This window comes from Panthera pardus, unplaced genomic scaffold, assembly GCF_024362965.1.
Source record: "Panthera pardus isolate Hobbes unplaced genomic scaffold, ASM2436296v1 HiC_scaffold_10, whole genome shotgun sequence".
Classification (NCBI taxonomy): Eukaryota; Metazoa; Chordata; class Mammalia; order Carnivora; family Felidae; genus Panthera; species Panthera pardus.
The window spans coordinates 13,956,726-13,974,641 of NW_026526655.1; the positions used below are offsets into that span (position 1 = coordinate 13,956,726).

Sequence of the window (17,916 nt, forward strand, 5' to 3'; positions counted from 1 at the left end):
CTAATGAAGTCCCATTATTCAGTCTTTTGTGAATATAAGTTACTGGTAAAATAAGTATAGAAATACGCATGATCTCATGGCGTGCACACACACACATATATATATATCTATATATCTGTATATCTGTATCTTAAAAACTATTGATGAGGAAATTAGAGGTCGTAAGTATAACTGATAGAAACTTGCAGCAGTATATACCACCCAAAACCAACTGAATTGCTAAAAGTGAAGTTGAACTAGTACTAATTTGTAATGAAATTACAAAATGGAAGGCAGTATTTTTATAAGATCGTGATAACCATGCATCCTCCTGAAAACCTCATTGCTAGTAGGAGCTTTAAGTCTGTTGTTAAAACAGACTTAGCTGAATACTAACTAAAAGTTTTTACTTCAGTAGGAGGCTTTTTAAAAAATAAATGAATACAAAGTTACAATAGTTCTTAATAGTTCAGTAGGTCATTCATAGGAGCCATTAGATGTATACAAAGATGGAAATGGTGAATTTTGGCGTCCTTTACACATAAAGAATAGACTTGCTGCCTTTTTTGTTTGTTTGTTTGTTTGTTTGTTTGTTAAGTTAGTGTGTAGCCCATCAAGAAGACCTTTTGTGGCCTGCACTGGTGAGCCTGGACCGTGCTTTATGAACTATTAATTTCATAATGTAGGAAACAGTTTCTATTTTCTAAGAATGCAGCAACTCATTCTAGATATTTTTGACCTGTGCATTCGTTTTAATTCCCTTTGTTACATTGTCGACATACCAAGAGAAGATTAATCATCAAGATTCCCAGATGTGCTGCAGTAATGTGTACGCATGTATGTATATACGTAGTACATACTGTTGTTAACAGTGAGTGGAAAGATGGTCTTACCTGGAGTTTCATTTGGTGTGTTAATGTCTATTCTTAGAAACTTGATTGTTTTCAAGGACTAAAACTACTTTTTGTCAAAAAGTGGAACGTGTTACTGAATTTTATACATGGTTTATATCAGCATGTCTTCTGATTTGTGATTCTTAGATGTGTTTGTTAATCCTCCTATCAAATAGGTTAAAATCACCTGGGTTAACATTTATAATTTAGTGGAACTTCGGTAAGGCTGGTGTTAGCAGACAAGATTAAGAGTTACATAAAAGCTCTGTTTCTCAATCATAAGTTTATAGACACATGCGCGCGCACACACACACGTACATAATACACACACCCACTCCTTTGAGACTGGGAGTGGGTGGCAGTTGGACTTTAGTAACTAGCAGTGTGTGAGCAAAACTGTATGATAAACATGAAAAATCCTTATAGGCATAATTTATGCACATTAAAACAAATCAGAGAAGAATTTCCTACTCTGACTTGGGGTCAGATGCTCTGTTCTGTACTTTTGACCCTTACTACCATTTGCTCACTTTTTCTGTTATTGGAGGTGTATTGGCAAAGTTTGAAAACACTGATTAAGGATAATGTATTGATTTTTCTTCTGTAATCAGTGCTTTAAAGGATGTAATTCAGCCATGGGGGTACGTGTGATAAGAAACTACATAAAATGTCAATAGTGCTAATGATAGTTAGATTGTAGAAACCCACTTAAAAGCAGAAACGCATTTTGCTTCTACATTTAAAAACAAAAAAGTCATGTTTCTTATTTGCAGATGGAAAGCCAGAAATTTTTAGCAGAAAACAGTGCTTCGGTATATATAAAGAAAGTAGAAGCTAGAATTAATGAAGAAATAGAACGGGTGATGCACTGCCTTGACAAATCAACCGAAGAGCCAATAGTAAAGGTGGTTGAGAGGGAACTCATTTCCAAGCACATGAAAACTATAGTAGAAATGGAGAATTCTGGGCTAGTACATATGCTGAAAAATGGAAAGACAGAAGGTAAGCATCAGCAATTGAAAAATAATTAAATGTTTATAGTTCTACCAGGATTTTAGTAATTTTTTTTTTTGTTTTGCTATAATGAAAGTAGATTATGAATGTCAGTTTTCAAGTTGTGTGTGTCATTAATGTATCAACTGCTGTTACTTTGATAGGATTTAACAGGAAAGCTCTACACTTACTAATGTGGATTTTCGGTGTCTCTTTTAATTAAATGGCTTTTTTTCTCTCTCTTTCATCTTAGTCTCCCTCGTTTTTTGTGTTTTTCTTAACCCAGAAGTCTGTGTTATTGGTGAGACCAATGAGGTCCTCTGTTACTGTCCTTTTTATATACAAGGGAGTTGGACTGTCTCCATTGCCACGTACTCTCTCGTTTTTGTGATTCTTCTAAAATCTGACATTCCAATCATAAAATTTGTATAGGCTTTCCTTTGGGAGTTAGTTGTGATAAGGGTGTTGAAAATGCAAAAATTATGTGTGTTTCATGTGACATTTTAGATAAATGAGTAGACTGGTTTTGAGAACTCCAGAGTTACAGACTTCAGAGAAAGGAAAATTGCATAAAAGTGAAAGCACAGTTTTGAGATAACTGTAGCATTTATTCTTGTTGGCTATTTCCCCCCTTTTTTTTTTCAAATTTTTTAAATGTTTATTCATTTTTGAGAGACAGAGACAGAGCAGGAGTGGGGTGGGGGGGTGGGCAGAGAGAGGGAAGTAAAGAATCTGAAGTAGGCTCTGAGCTGTCAGCACAGAGCCCATCGCGGGGCTCGAACTCATGGACCACGAGATCATGACCTGAGCTGAAGTCAGACGTTCAACCAACTGAGCCACCCAGGTGCCTCTACGCTTTTTTTCCTGAAAACAGTATTTTGTGATAAGTACCTTAGGAGAAATCATAAATAAAAGAATAACAGTCATGTTGTCCTTATTTTTAATTTCTGAAGTTTTCCTTAAAACTATGACTTTAGGAATCACTAATATGCTGTTAAAAAATAGGGGTGCCTGGGTGGCTCAGTCGGTTAAACGTCCGACTTCAGCTCAGGTCTTGATCTTGTGGTCCGTGAGTTCGAGCCCCGCGTTGGGCTCTGTACCGTACTGACAGCTCAGAGCCTGGAGCCTGCTTCAGAATCTGTGTCCCTCTCTGCCCCTCCCCCACTTGCACTCGCTTGCCCTCTCTCTCAAAAATAAACATTAAAAAAAATAAACATGGTACTCTTGGTATTTTCCTGTTTCTTAGATGATCTCTTAGCAGTATTTTAGCCAGCTTACTTATTACAAAAGAAACACATACTCCCTCAAGGTTGTAAGCTTGCAGGGAATGAAAACAATATTTAAGTGAATCACTTAAAACAGAGGTAGGTATAAGAGGAGAGAAAAGTAAGGTGGTAGGAAAGGAAGTTGTTTTCTGTGCTGCCTTCAAGTGTAATTCTTGCTTTCTGTTTTGAGATGCTTATATTTCTATATATTTCTTTCTGAAAGTTGTATGTAAATTTGTTGTTTTTATTCAACCAGAGAAAAGATGCTTCTGGTAAACCTTTTCTTTTGTAAAAGACAAAAAAAAAAATCATTTTTAAATTATGTTTGTCATATTTTCTAAACTAAGCTATCCCTGGATGTCTAAAGTCTAAGTCAAGGGCTGGCAAACTTTTTTGTAAAAGGCCCATACAGTAAACTACTCCTCTCTGTTGTAATAGTGAGAAAGTAGGCATAGACAGTAACACAAATGGATTAACTTGACTGTGTTCCTATGAAACACTGATTTTTTTTTTTTTTTCCCAACCACTTAAAAATGTAGAAACCATTTTTAGTTCATGAGATGCACAAAAATGGACAGTGGGCTGTATTTGGTTCAGGGGCTATAGTTCGACAAACCCTGATCTAAATGCTCATCTAGAGTTAGTGTTTTCTTGTCTACCCTGGGGGAAGGTGGGAGAGGGTGAACTAAATTGGCTGGAGAGTAGAGCTTAGGAAGTGTTTGATGGAGAGGTTGTTGGGCATACCTAAATTACAGTATCTCTGAAATCTGCATGGAGACGTGTTAAAGGCATTAAGTATGCCTGACAACATGGCAAGTGCTTAATAAGTACATAAATGAAGAAATATCAGAATACTAACCATAGTTCTCTAGTACTTAATGTTTTTAGCAAGTAAACAGCTATCTGTGATTGTAAATTAAATTTTAAAACGCTGGCTTCAATTTTTTCAGCTTCCCACTAGGAACCTAATTGCAAAATGTCTTCATTGTGTTAGGCCCTGCTCTGGAGCAGTAAGTCAAGAATATGTCAGAGGCACAACTTAACCGTTATGAAGCCAAGCATCTCATAAATCAGAAAGTGAAACAGCTTTCTGACCATGAATGGAGGCTGAATTGGATTGGCTATTAGATGCAGATAGCTCTATGAAATTTAAATTCAAATAGCACTTCATTTTACTAAGTTTGTACAAAAACGTTTGATTTTTGAATGCCCAAGTATTTTTAATTTTCTCTTTCACGTTACCCACTACACCATACATTTATATATGGTGAATTCAATACAATGAAATTGTATTAATTTCCATACAGTTAAATATGCAACATATAATTGAGCAAAACTGTAACAACAGAGGAACAAAATAGACAAGTCGGGAACCATTTTGTTAGAGATGGGTTTGATATGCCAAATTTACTATAGTAAATCTCCATAAATTACTGTGCGTTTTTATTTTTTAATTAAAAAAAATTTTTTTTACATTTATTTATTTTTGAGAGACAAAGCACTAGTTGGGGGAGGGGCAGAGAGAGAGAGAGAGAGACAGAATCCAAAGCAGGCTCCAGGCTCTGAGTTGTCAGCACAGAGCCCAACGTGGGGCTTGAACTCACAAACCGTGAGATCATAACCTGAGCCGAAGTCGGACGCTTAACCGACTGAGCCACGCAGGCGCCCCAACTGTTGCATTTTTAATACCTGTTTTTAACATGGGAAATTTGGATGTAATTTATGCCAAATGTGAGAAACTGTAAGATTTGCTGTGTGGAGATGACTTTGGACGTGTATTATTGCTGAAAACTTAGTGTTTAATAAAACTTGATTTTGAAAGTCTCTGAAACAAATTTTAGAAGCCCTTTTTTTCTAAAATTTGCTTCTAACTATTTCTCAAATACGAAAAACTTCAGTATTAGGATCTAAATTATAGCCTGTCTGTCAAGCTTGGCCCACCAGCAGTTTGATTAGAGACCCCCCCCCCCCCCATCAAAAGAAAAATAACGTTTTATTGCTTATGAAAACTACATAAATTTTTAGATATCAGTGTCCATAAATAAAGTTTTATGGGAACACAGTCATGCCCATTTATTTGTGTGTTATATGTGGCTTCTTTCTTGTTACAGTGGCAGAACTGAAGTAGTTGCAAGAGAGACCATATGGCCCACGAGTCTATAAAATATTTACTGTCTGGCACTTTCCAGAAAAAAATTTCCCAGCCCCCGATCTAGAAGCTGCTATTCTAACTTCCATTTCAAAAGTTCTTGATGATAAAACTTTTTTTATATTATTGTACAGTCCTTACACTTAGAGTCTCCCAGTAAGTTTCAGAGAAACCCCAGACATACGGGAAACAAAGCATTTTACCTCCACATTTTTTTTTAATGTTTATTTATTTTTGAGAGAGCATGAGCAGGGGAGGGGCAGAGAGAGAGGGAGACGCAGAATCCAAAGCAGGCTCCAGGCTCTGAGCTGTCAGCACTGAGCCTGATGTGGGGCTTGAACTCACTAGCTGTGAGATCATGACCTGAGCCAAAGTTGGGCACTTAACCAAGACTGAGCCACCCAGGCGCCCCTACCTCCACATTTTGGTCTTGTGAAAAATGATATACAAAATGGACAGAGTCCAGAACTTTCATTCTAAATAAAAACAATATAGTGACATACCAAGTTTTAAAATACAAGTATTGGCCTAGGACATCCCCTGGAAAATGTTAGGGATTGTTTTGAGGAAAATACTAAGGAATAGGAACATATAAAACTATAAATATCATAAATATCATATACACTTTACCATGGTGTGTAATGAAATAAATCCTAGTATAGTTTATTTTATTTTATTTTATTTTGTTTTGTTTTATTTTATTTTAATTATCATGTTACTGTTTGAACTTTGATATAGACATACCTAAAAATATCTGTAAGACTTTTCATTGGTTCTTATTATGTTGACTACTAATTAATCCATAAAGTTATCCTTAAAGTTATCCTTTTGATAGACATTTCATAGTATATGATTGGGTTCTAGATTAGAATTGTATAGGAACTCAAAATTACAGTTTTCTTTTTTTTGTGGCTTTCTTATTACACTGTATAGGCATATTCTATGTAAACTGAAATTTGCTGAGACATCTTATTAATGCTCTCAAAGCATCTTATCTGAAAGCTGTATTTCATAAATTGCAATAATAACCATTAGCCAGCCTAATTTTTTTTTTCCTTTTGTCTATTTTGCTGGATGTTTTCTAGTAATTTTTCGCATGGTCAGCGAGTAGTAGTGATAAGCTTCTTTAAGTTTCACAAATCAGAATGAACAGAGATTCACATTTTTTCCCTTAATCTTTAATGTAGCCGATTTTTATGTTCTTTCTGATTGCAGACCTCGCTTGCATGTACAAGTTATTTAGTCGCGTGCCAAATGGCTTGAAAACAATGTGTGAGTGTATGAGTTCCTATTTGAGGGAGCAGGGTAAAGCCCTTGTTTCTGAGGAAGGAGAAGGAAAGAATCCTGTTGACTATATCCAGGTGAGTGAATACAGCAGAATCTCTGTATGTTTGTAGTAACTTGACACCTGCTAATAGAAAGGTCACTTTTACGGGGGCGCCTGGGTGGCTCAGTCGGTTGAGCGTCTGACTTCGGCTCAGGTCATGATCTCACAGTCCATGAGTTCAAGCCCCGTGTCGGGCTCTGTGCTGACAGCTCAGAGCCTGGAGCCTGCTTCGGATTCTGTGTCTCCCTCTCTCTCTGCCCGTCCCCTGCTCATGCTCTCTCTTTCTGTCAAAAAAATAAATAAACATAAAAAAAAAAATTAAAAAAGAAAGGTCACTTTTACTAAGCTGTATGTATTACGTGTTTTTTTACCTTCATTGTCCCAGTGGAAAAGTATGTCTACTTCTCCTAAATAGTTTAGAATTTTGCAAAGTGTGTATATTTATATCTGGGAACCGAACTCAGCGGCTGCTTTTCATTTATTAATTAACCTGCTTGTTGAAGGTCTTATTTACATGGTCTCAAGAATGAAAGTTACTACTTTTTCCTATGCTTCAGTGTTCACACTCCAGGTATTAGAAAAAATAACTTCTCAGTTAAATCCTTTTTGTTCTAAAATGTTTTCTTCTAAGCAATACTGTGAATAAATTATGCCTCAGGTTTTTCATGTTTCAGTATAAATAACCAGCTTTTTTTGGTGCGTTTTTAAAGCTGGTTTTCTTGAGCTGTATCCATTCAGTCAGGACAGGGAAGGATGAGGAGAAGCGGTGCAGAAGCTCTTAGACGTCTTCGGTAGAGTGATACGTGAATAGCAAACAGGCTGCTCCCTCATGGCTGACATTTTGAATACAGTCTTAGATCTAGGCTTGAAAATAATAATGTGGAACCTGTAAGTTTAACACTGAGCGCACACATTTGTAGCCCGCAAACTTAAGGCACACATACCTGATCGTATGTGTCTTGTTTATAGAAAAAAATTATTATGATGTATCCTGATTTCTTTGTTTTTATTTGGAAGGGCTTATTGGATCTGAAGAGTAGGTTTGATCGCTTCCTCCAGGAATCGTTCAATAATGACCGGCTCTTTAAACAAACTATTGCGGGTGACTTTGAGTATTTTCTCAACCTCAACTCCAGGTCCCCTGAATACCTCTCATTATTTATTGATGATAAGCTGAAAAAGGGAGTCAAAGGGGTAAGTATTAATGCATTTGAAAACACATGAAATTTTATTTCTAGATTTAAAATTGTATACAAAATTAGGAACTACAAAATAGAAAATTAGGGAATTTTGTAGACATAAAATTAAGCCTAGTCATTTGCTGTGCTTAAATGTGTGCTGTGATCTTTGAAAAGGATTGCTTAAGGTATTTGAAATGGTCCAAAGTCCTTTGACATTTCACTTAATGTATAATTTATACCAAAACCAAACAACTACACAGTCACAGTTGTTAAACAGTCTTTATAGACTATGAGGGTTAGATACGCTGTAGAGATGAGAGGCGACTAGAAGACCGCACTGTTCATAGCTTGGGATGTTGCTGTTGTCACCTTGGCCTGGGTGTTGTGTATCCAACAACTCTTGGATGCCTAGAATTTGAAGGAGTAGATTAGAATAGCTATCAGAAAGTAGTTTGAGAGCCTTTATTATATATCAGTCTTATTATATTATATATAATTATATATGCTTATTATATCAAGCATATTGTTGTCACACATACTTTTTAGTGTCACACACTAAAAAGTGTCACACACTTTTTAACTTCTTAGAATTTGTGAGGCAAAAGGGAAAAGCAATAAATGCAGGTTTTCCAAGCAGCTATAACGGAAGAACAGACAAGAGGAAGATCACCATAGGAAAGACCATTTCGTCTTCCATATTTTTTAAATATATGCTTAATTGGCTATAATAGCATCTTACCCTTACTTAAAAGATGAGGGCAGGGGCCTTTTTAGTATTTGAGCTACAGCCAATTATTACCCTTCTGCTTGCACGATTGAGATTTTGAATGAGCTTGCATCAAAATACCTGTCTTTTGCCCATATAAATCTCTGCGTAAATACTATGGAAAGGCATTGTAGTATTCTTTTTTGTGATTAGAATTTCATTTCATTTGTTCTCAGTCATCCTTTACTGCAGCCATTATCACCTCATTGCTGTATTCAGTGGTAGCCCTCTAGGGAGGGGAAAGAACTCTGCCCTGGCCCCTGAACTGTGCTACACTAGATGAGGACTTAAGAATGGGGCTGCTCTGAAGGAGGAGGCACTTCTCCAGCTGGGTCCCTCCTTCTGACATCTCTCAACCAGCCTACATTTGTTATCAGTCTTATAACTGCAGATGAACTGTGGTGCGATTTTTGTAGAACTAAAATTTTATAATTACTAAATTGTCTTTTAATTGATTTTGCAGCTAACAGAACAGGAAGTAGAAACAATATTGGATAAGGCAATGGTCCTTTTTAGGTTTATGCAAGAAAAAGATGTATTTGAACGTTATTATAAACAACACTTGGCAAGGAGACTTCTCACAAATAAAAGTGTTTCTGATGACTCTGAAAAAAATATGATATCTAAGTTAAAGGTAAGGTGTATATATAAACTGGAATGATGTGCAGCTAACTAATGTTTGTTATGTGATTGAACGCCAACATGCGGTTAGAAAATGTTTAATTGATGTAAAATATTTCTGTAAATTAATAAAGCTAGATGTTTTACAGCAGATTGCACTTAGATTTGCTTAGGTTCTGAGACATTCAGAGTTTGCTGAAATTTCTCTTGGTGTGGCAGGATACATTCATGGAGATGTGGGGGAGGATTAGTGCAAGGGAAATACTAAAAAGAGTATCACTGTGTAGTTTCATTTTCACAAAGTGCGGTTCATAGACCACCTGCACTCCTATTGCCTGGGGTGCCTGTTAAAAATGTAGAGTGCTGGTCCCTACCTTTGATGAGGTGTATTGGAATCTCCGAAAGAGTCTGGGAACCTGCATTTTATTCGTGGGTTATTCTTAAATACACCGTTCTTAAATCCGCTAAAGTTGGGTGCCCACAGGCATAGAGCAACTATTGGAAAGGTTTAGGAAGGATGTCAGTAATGTGGAAGAATTTTTGTACGTTTGCTCATAGAAAACTCCATGGTTAATTTATTTCTTTGCACATTTGCTGATAGAAAAATCCATGGTTTATTTGTGCATATTTGTGTTTTTCTTCCACAGACTGAATGCGGATGTCAGTTCACATCAAAACTGGAAGGAATGTTTCGGGATATGAGCATCTCAAACACAACTATGGATGAATTCAGGCAGCATCTACAGGCAACTGGGGTAAGATTCTCTATTAATTTCTACTTGTATGTGTGTATCTGTGTGAAGTCTTTTGTAATGGGCATTTTCATCCATGTATCAGATAACTGCTGGTGTCATTTCTTCAAATGTTGTTAGTGGCAACATTTGTATTGTCTGTGCATACTTTAAAGATCATTTTCTGCCATATAAGCATTTTGTTAACTTACTGTTAAAGTAGGTTTTTCTTCCTCTTCTAAAATTTAGTTTATCCTCTCTCCTTGAAGGAGTGTTCTGAAACTTTGATAGAATGATTTCACTGTCGTAACCATTACAGGTTGTGGAAAGAATATGGGGCCTGGGCAAACTTGCTGAGTTTTACACTCTTCCTCTCACCTTACCCCCAGGATTGTGCTATCTTAGAATCGTTGCCTGACCTTCCTATACCTCAGTATTCTCATCCATAAGATCAGCATAAAGGGAGTCTGACATTTCTCAGAGCCCCTAGGGAACGATCAAGAGTATAAAAATGCTGACATTAATGTGTTGTAAATGTGGTTTTGTATTGTGCCTCCTGGAAGACAGTAAAGCTGCAGCTTTAAACAGCTTTGGAGTCTGATGGGGTTTTTGTGAGGGTTTAATGAATGAAGTTCAGAATTTTCTTTTTATTCTCTTTCTCTCCCCTCCCCTCCCCTCCCCTTCCCTCCCCTTCCCTTCCCTTCCCTCCCCTCCCCTCCCCTCTGTTTTTCAGCTTCACCTTAAACTTTCCGTTTAGAGAAATCCACAGGTTTTCCCTTTTTTCTCAAGTGACCTTATACAACTTCGTAATTCAGACCTATGACAGCGGGGGCACCTGGGTGGCTCAGTCGGTTAATTGTCCGGCTTCAGCTCAGGTCATGTTCTCATGGTTCATGAGTTCCAGCCCCGCATTGGGCTCTGTGCTGACAGCTCAGAGCCTGGAGCCTGTTTCAGATTCTGTGTCTCACTCTCTCAAAATTAAATAAACATTAAAAAAAAAAACAAAAAAACATAACAGCCATTTAAAAAATTTGGAGGTCATTTCCTCTGACATTTAGATATGAGACTATCACTTCTATTGGTCATCACAAGCCAAATTATGTGAAAATACCTAATTCTATAGAAATGGACATTTATATATATTAAGGCATTCTGACTTAGAGGAACTTCTGGTCTCTCCCCATTATATATAGTTGTATGATTTGCCTCAAAGTTGATTGTGGAGAAGGGTTGAGAGCAGGAAAGATACAAGTCTGTGACAAATAGAAATTTGGTTGGGCAGGAACTGAATAATATTATCCTAGGTAGTTTTTTCTTTTTTAGATTATTTAGAGATTTATACTTAATTCTGATACACTAATATATTTTCATGAGATATAATTATTTTTCCTGTTTATTTTTTTTCTTCCACTAATCTTACACATATATTTTTTTAAACGTTTGCTTATTTTTGAGAGAGAGTTTGTTTATTTTTGAGTAGGGGGCGGGCAGAGGGGAAGAGAGAGAATCTTAAGCAGGCTTCATGCCTAGTACAGAGCCCAGCGTAGGGCTCGATCCCACAATTCTGGGATCAATACCTGACCCAAAATCGGGAGTCACATGCTCAACAGCCTGAGCCACTCAGGCACTTCTCTTGTGTTTTTATTTTAAAAACTGAGAGACGGGCAGGAAAAACAGACTTGCTATTATATTTCTATTTGTTTATATCAGCAGGTTGTATCCTAACCCGTTAGCCGTTTCTGTTACTTCAGTCTCAGTACACTTGCCCTTGTCATGTACTGCTTTTGAATATACGGTGAATGTCTTCAAAATATTACTTACTGAGACACCTAGGAAGAGGAGATGTAGACCACTAAAGGAATATTTCTTTGAGGTTCTTCCTTTTTTTCCCCTCACTTAATGAATAATTCATTAAATGCCTTCTATGCCAAGCACTGTTCTGGGCACTGGGTATACAGCAGAGAATGGAACAGACAAAATTCCCTCCCACATTCTAATCTGGGTCACAGATGAGAATGAGATAAACAAGCACATAGCACCTTAGCAGGTGACAGGTAATAGAGAGGAAATCTGTAGTGGCAGAGTGGTCAGGGAAGGCCTCCTTTAAAAAATGGCATTCTGAGGAAAGATTTGAAAATTAGCAAGATGTATGGGTATGTGGGAGAAGGGATTGAACCAAGTTGTGGCGCCATTACTGCCACCTGGAAATGTACCGCTGCCACTGCCCACCTCTGTTCGTCATCTAAGAGTCTCCTGTGGTCATCTCTCCTGTGCATTATCTAAGATTATTAGCTTCGGCTGCTTGAGTAGTTCTTCAGGAGATCTGAGTGGGGCATACTTGTTGATATTTATGAAATTTATCTCCTTAAAAAAAAAAATCTGTATCACTGGGGCGCCTGGGTGGCTCAGTCGGTTAGGCGTCCTGACTTCTGCTCAGGTCACGATCTCACAGTCTGTGAGTTCAAGCCCCACGTCGGGCTCTGTGCTGACAGCTCAGAGCCTGGGGCCTCCTTCAGATTCTGTTTCTCCCTCTGTCTCTGCCCCTCCCCTGCTCACACTCTGTCTCTCTCTCAAAAAATAAAGACTAAAAGAATCTGTATCACTAATCATCCAGGTTAGATAAATATGGAATAATGGTTTAAAACAAGCTGTGAATATCAATCACAATATTTCATTTGCGCTTAAGAGTTCCTGTTGGGGCCCCTGAGTGGCTCAGTCAGTCAAGCGTCCGACTCTTGGTTTCTGCTCAGGTCATGATCTCGCAGTTTGTGAGTTTGGGCCCTGCATCAGGCTCCGTGTTGACAGTATGGAGCCTGCCGGGGATTCTCTCTCTCCCTGTCTCTGCCCCTCCCCCGTACTTGCTCTCGCACGTGCGCTCTCTCTCAAAATAAATAAAAACTTTAAAAGTTACTGTTAATGTGCTTTCTTGTTTTCTTAGAAATTTGTTGATAAAGAAGAAAATACCTCACTGTGCCAGTAATGCTAGCATCTGTTTTGTAGAGCTAGTTACCCATTATACAGTATTTGTGGAGCCCACTTTGTAGAACTGGATCTGCAGCCTCTTCTGCAGAGGCTGTTAAAATAAGAACTACACGGAAAACATGAAAGTCTTGATTAATGTAGTGGAAATGTGAATGAGGTATTAGAAATAGGTTGTGTGTTAAGATGGTAAAAATATTTAAAAGTGGATATCCTTAAGATGAAAGATTTAGAATTTTCTCTAAAATGATACTTCCATGACACCTTGACGTTGTATCTAAAAAGACATAATGGCCAAAACTTTATCCTTCTCAGTGATACCGTTAACACTTTTGTTTATATAGTAAGAATTCTCTCTTGGTCATTATTTTAAAGCCAACATCTTAAGCAATCATTGCAAATATTTGCCAGGATAATTAAAATTTGGGAAACACTGATGGATCTAGCCTTTAAGAAGTTAAGTTTTACTTGCTAGATGTTGGACAAGGGGCGAACTACTTGGGTAACTCTAACACAGTGTCTGTATGGAACGGAAAACAAATCCTAGTTAATTTGCGGGGGACATCTTTTTATCTTTTACACAGGTATCTTTAGGTGGTGTTGATCTCACAGTCCGGGTGCTCACAACAGGTTATTGGCCCACTCAGTCAGCCACACCAAAGTGCAACATCCCACCAGCACCAAGACATGCTTTTGAGATATTCAGAAGGTAAACATAGATCAAACTTTGTATTTGTAAGTACACGTAATTGTCCAAAGTTGAAATAAACTTGAGCATTAGTGGTGTTCCTGATTGAGGATGCCTGTACTTCATGTTTTACCTAATGTTCAAAAGGCGAATGTATTCTTCATGCTTTTTAATGTGTGAGAATGAGTTGTGTAAACTCTTTTCAAAGGGCCAGTTTACTCATGTCTTCATCCTTAATGTATTTTGTATCGTGGACGTCTGCCCATGGCTTAGAACAAACGGATTGTTGGGTTACTGTGGAGAAAAGTGGTCTTAGGGACAGTAGCAGCTGATCTGCAGGCCAGGGGCAAAGTGTACTAATAGCAATTAATATTGCCCTTACACATAGACACTTGTTAAGGGTTATTATCCTGTAGTTTATAATTTCAAATATGTAAGTTACATGACTCTCTAAAACCTGGTTTGATTTGCTAAAGGTTTTACTTAGCCAAACACAGTGGTCGACAGCTCACGCTCCAGCATCATATGGGTTCTGCAGATCTCAATGCCACCTTTTACGGACCAGTTAAAAAGGTAACTATTGACAGTTGGAACATACTCACATTAAGTAACTGGAAATTAGTTTATGGAATTGATTTCTGATTTTTGTTGACCTGGGTAATTTATGTATTCCTCTTATTTTCCTGTCTGTTTGAAATATTCACAACAAGGGGAAACTGGCTTTAACTTACTTCCTTCTGTTCTTTATTGGACACTATGAAGACTCAGTAGCCTTCCTTCAGGAATATATAATAATATAATTATGCATTTTATGTATAAGATTAGATTTGAGACAGTGTTGCATAAGCTAATAAAAGCTTATTTAAGAGCATACAAAGGTGTTAGTCCCTTTTCAGAATTCTCACATCTCCTATAATCTTTGTTTCCAGTAAATCAAAACCAGGAAAATTAACATGGCATTTGTGAGATGTACAAAATACTACAAAAGTATTTACTTTAAAAATTAGCGAGGCACTAGTGAATTGCTTTTGTTTAAAAAACGTAATAGCTTTTTTACATCCAACGTTGTGAAGTTTAGACTAATAACTTGCTTGCATTGCTTGGATATCATTCAAATCAAAGTCATTTGCCTTCAAATAAGAAAGTAATAAATAATAAATCTTTTAGAAAAACATTAAAAAAAAAAAAACCTGAACTGTCATCTAGGCAGCAAATAACAGTTTTATTCTGTATTTTAAGAATAGTCCTAATGGTTTTATATAAGTTACTCTAACCCCCCCCCCCCGCTTTTTTTAAATATTGTTAATGTCTACACCTGTTCTAATTTTTATGCTTAAATGAAATGGAAAATATTCTTTACAGTTCATGTTTGACACTATTAAATATTTGAGCGTAAGTAGTAAGGTTATGGATACTAACAAACTCAGCTTTTAATTATTGCTTGCTTTTGTTTTAAAAGAGAGGGTTTTTTCCTAAATAATCATGTTTTCTTTTGAAGTTGGGTTAAATAGATAGTGGGTTTTAAAAAACAATTCGCATGTTAATTGCTGAAGGCTTAACTTTCTACTTTGTACTTAAATCATAGAGCAGAAACAGGCTTAAGGATGGCAGAGATTTTTTTTTCCCTCATCCTGTGCTGTTATTTGATCTTACTGTGATCAGACCACACAGACAGAAACCCCTATTACTTTTGGTAGGAGTATGATGACGGTGTTGTCTTTTAAGTCTTTTATTCCATCCTGAACTGTTAAAATAATTTTAGCTATCACTATAAGGAATCGTTGATTCACTACTTGCTCAGATATATTAAAATGTTCATAATGGGGAAAAAAAAGGACAGTCCTAAATAATGAATGAGTGTGCATGTGTGTGTGCGTGTGTGCGCATACGTACATATACACGTACCTGTTTTTTTTAAGTTCTGTTTCCTTTTTATGGAGGAATAAGTTAGGCAGTTTTATTATGGGGACAGTTGGATATTACAGTGCTTATCTTTCAAACATACTGTTAAAGTTACCACGAGATAATTCTGTCTTGTTTGTATTTTTTAAAAAATGAAACAGGAAGATGGATCCGAAGTTGGTGTTGGAGGGGCCCAAGTAACTGGCTCTAATACACGGAAGCACATACTGCAGGTCTCCACTTTCCAGATGACCATTTTAATGCTCTTTAACAATAGAGAAAAATACACGTTTGAGGTATGTGTCGCTTATATAAATTTTAAGCAATTGTATTGTTTCTGATTCTCCCCGCTTACCAGGGGTCTTTATTTGAATAACCTTTAAAGTTATTATCATTTGAGTATTATTTTTATTAAGTAACCTTTGAGTACCATTAGAGAAAACAACGTAAAATTGGGCGATGGAACTATCTGACCATCACATACTTACTGGCTCACATTTCATTTCATTTTTTTAAAAACCAGCTTTATTGTAGCATGAGTGTTACATGATAAAACATACCCCATCTAAGTGCATAATTTTAGGAGTTTTAACAGATCTGTGAACTTGTATAAGTGCCATCACAATCACGATCTAGAATATTACCCTCTAAATGTGTATACTCCTTTGCAATGTGTTCCAGCTCACTGTCCCAACGTTGCCAGTGATCTGCTCTGTATCACAATAGATGAGTTTCGCCTTGCTAAAATTTCCTGTAAATGGGATCATAGAATATGTGTTGTGCTTGTCCATCACGTATTTTTGAGTCATCCATGTTGGTGTGTGTATGGTTTCAGTAGTTCGTTCCTTTTTATTGCTGAATGATATTCTATTATACGGATTTACTACGTTTTCTTTACCCACTTACCTAGCGATGGGCATTTGAGTCATTCTCAGATTTAGGCTGTTAGGAAGAGAAAGATGGGTTGAACTTTTTAAGAGACGGCCAAACGATGTCCCAAAGTGTTGTGCTCTTTCACGTTCCTGCCAGCAGTGTAGGAGAGTTCCAGTTGCCCCATATCGTCTCCAGAATTTAATACTTTTAAATTGTAGCTGTTTTATTTGGTGTGTAACTGTATGTGACTGTGGATTTAACTTGCCTTTCCTTGATGGCGATCAAGACGCAGAGAATCCTGGGTGTGTTCCTGTGCCACTTATATGTCTTGTTTGGTGAAGCGCCTCTTCTTGTCTTTATTGGGTTGTTTGGAAAGCTTTTTACAAATTTTGGATACAAATCCTTTGTCAGATCTGTGTGGTATGAATATTTTCTCCCACCGTCACTTGCCTTTTCATTTTCCTTAAATGATATTTTTTGAAGAGCAGTAGCTTTTAATATTGAAAAAGTCCAGTTGCCACTTTCCTTTTATAGTTCATGGCTTTTGATATCCTGTCTAAGAAATGTTAGAATTTACTTACAAAAAATAAGGTAAAAATTAAGAATTATTTCCCCACACACACAGATATTCAGTTGTTCATTCCATTGTTCTTTGTCCAAAGCATTGTTCTTTTCCCTTTGAATTACCTGGCACCTTTATGAAAAAAATCAATTCACCATATATGTGTGGGTCTGTTACTGCACTCTGAGCAATCAAATCTGATCGCTTTGTATGTCTAGTGCTAGTTTTACACTATCTTGGTAGTGTCAAATTTCTTTTTTATACCCATCTTTTTTTTCTTTCCTCCACCAAGACCTTTGATTACGTTAAATGCAATTAGTCTTTTCCCATGCCTTTAATAGGTACGTTGAGTGGAAATAAAGATCATGTGATTCTTCCTAAATTTTTTTTTAAATGTTTTATTTTTGAGAGAGAGACAGAGTATGAGAGGGGCGGGGTAGACAGTGAGAGGAAGACACAGAATCTGAAGCAGCCTCCAGGCTCTGAAATGTCAGCACAGAGCCTGATGCGGGGCTTGAATTCAGTAGCCGTGAGATCATGACCTGAGCTGAAGTCGGACACTTAACCGATTGAGCCAACCAGGGGCCCCAAGATCATGTGATTCTTAAGTGTAAATTTAAGATAAAAGCTGTAAAATTATTGCCATATTTATTCTTAATTGAAAGCTAATTTTCAGATACCGTGAACATAGAAATAAGTTCACTTGAAGTTTAGGGCAGAATTGAATTGTAGATATTTTTGAGAGAGAGAAAGCTTAAGAAGGCTCCACGCCCAGTGTCCCAGCACTGAGCCTGACACAGGGGTCAGTCGCGTGAGCGTGGGACCATGACCCGAGCCAAAATCAAGAGTCAGGTGAGCTACCCAGGCACCCCTGTAGGCCTATTTTATACCTACCTTCATGCTTGCATTTAAGAGATTATTGTTTTTATGGGATACACCTAAAGGAAATGCTTTGAAACCCAAGTGTTGTAGGTCTGATGGCTAAGCCAAGAGGTCTTGGTCTTATC

At 37.1% G+C, this 17,916-nt stretch overlaps 1 protein-coding gene across 3 annotated transcripts in view; it reads left to right on the forward strand.

Annotated features, from left to right (window-relative positions):
- CUL3 (cullin 3) overlaps positions 1-17,916 on the forward strand; it is a 94,699-nt gene that overhangs the window by 64,221 nt on the left and 12,562 nt on the right. For all 3 annotated transcript variants that reach the window (XM_019445775.2, XM_019445776.2, XM_019445777.2), the window contains 8 exons: positions 1,646-1,874; positions 6,495-6,640; positions 7,624-7,800; positions 9,017-9,187; positions 9,822-9,929; positions 13,469-13,593; positions 14,049-14,145; positions 15,636-15,770. In XM_019445775.2, coding sequence (XP_019301320.1) covers positions 1,646-1,874; positions 6,495-6,640; positions 7,624-7,800; positions 9,017-9,187; positions 9,822-9,929; positions 13,469-13,593; positions 14,049-14,145; positions 15,636-15,770 — 1,188 coding nt within the window. The remainder of the gene's footprint in view (positions 1-1,645; positions 1,875-6,494; positions 6,641-7,623; positions 7,801-9,016; positions 9,188-9,821; positions 9,930-13,468; positions 13,594-14,048; positions 14,146-15,635; positions 15,771-17,916) is intronic.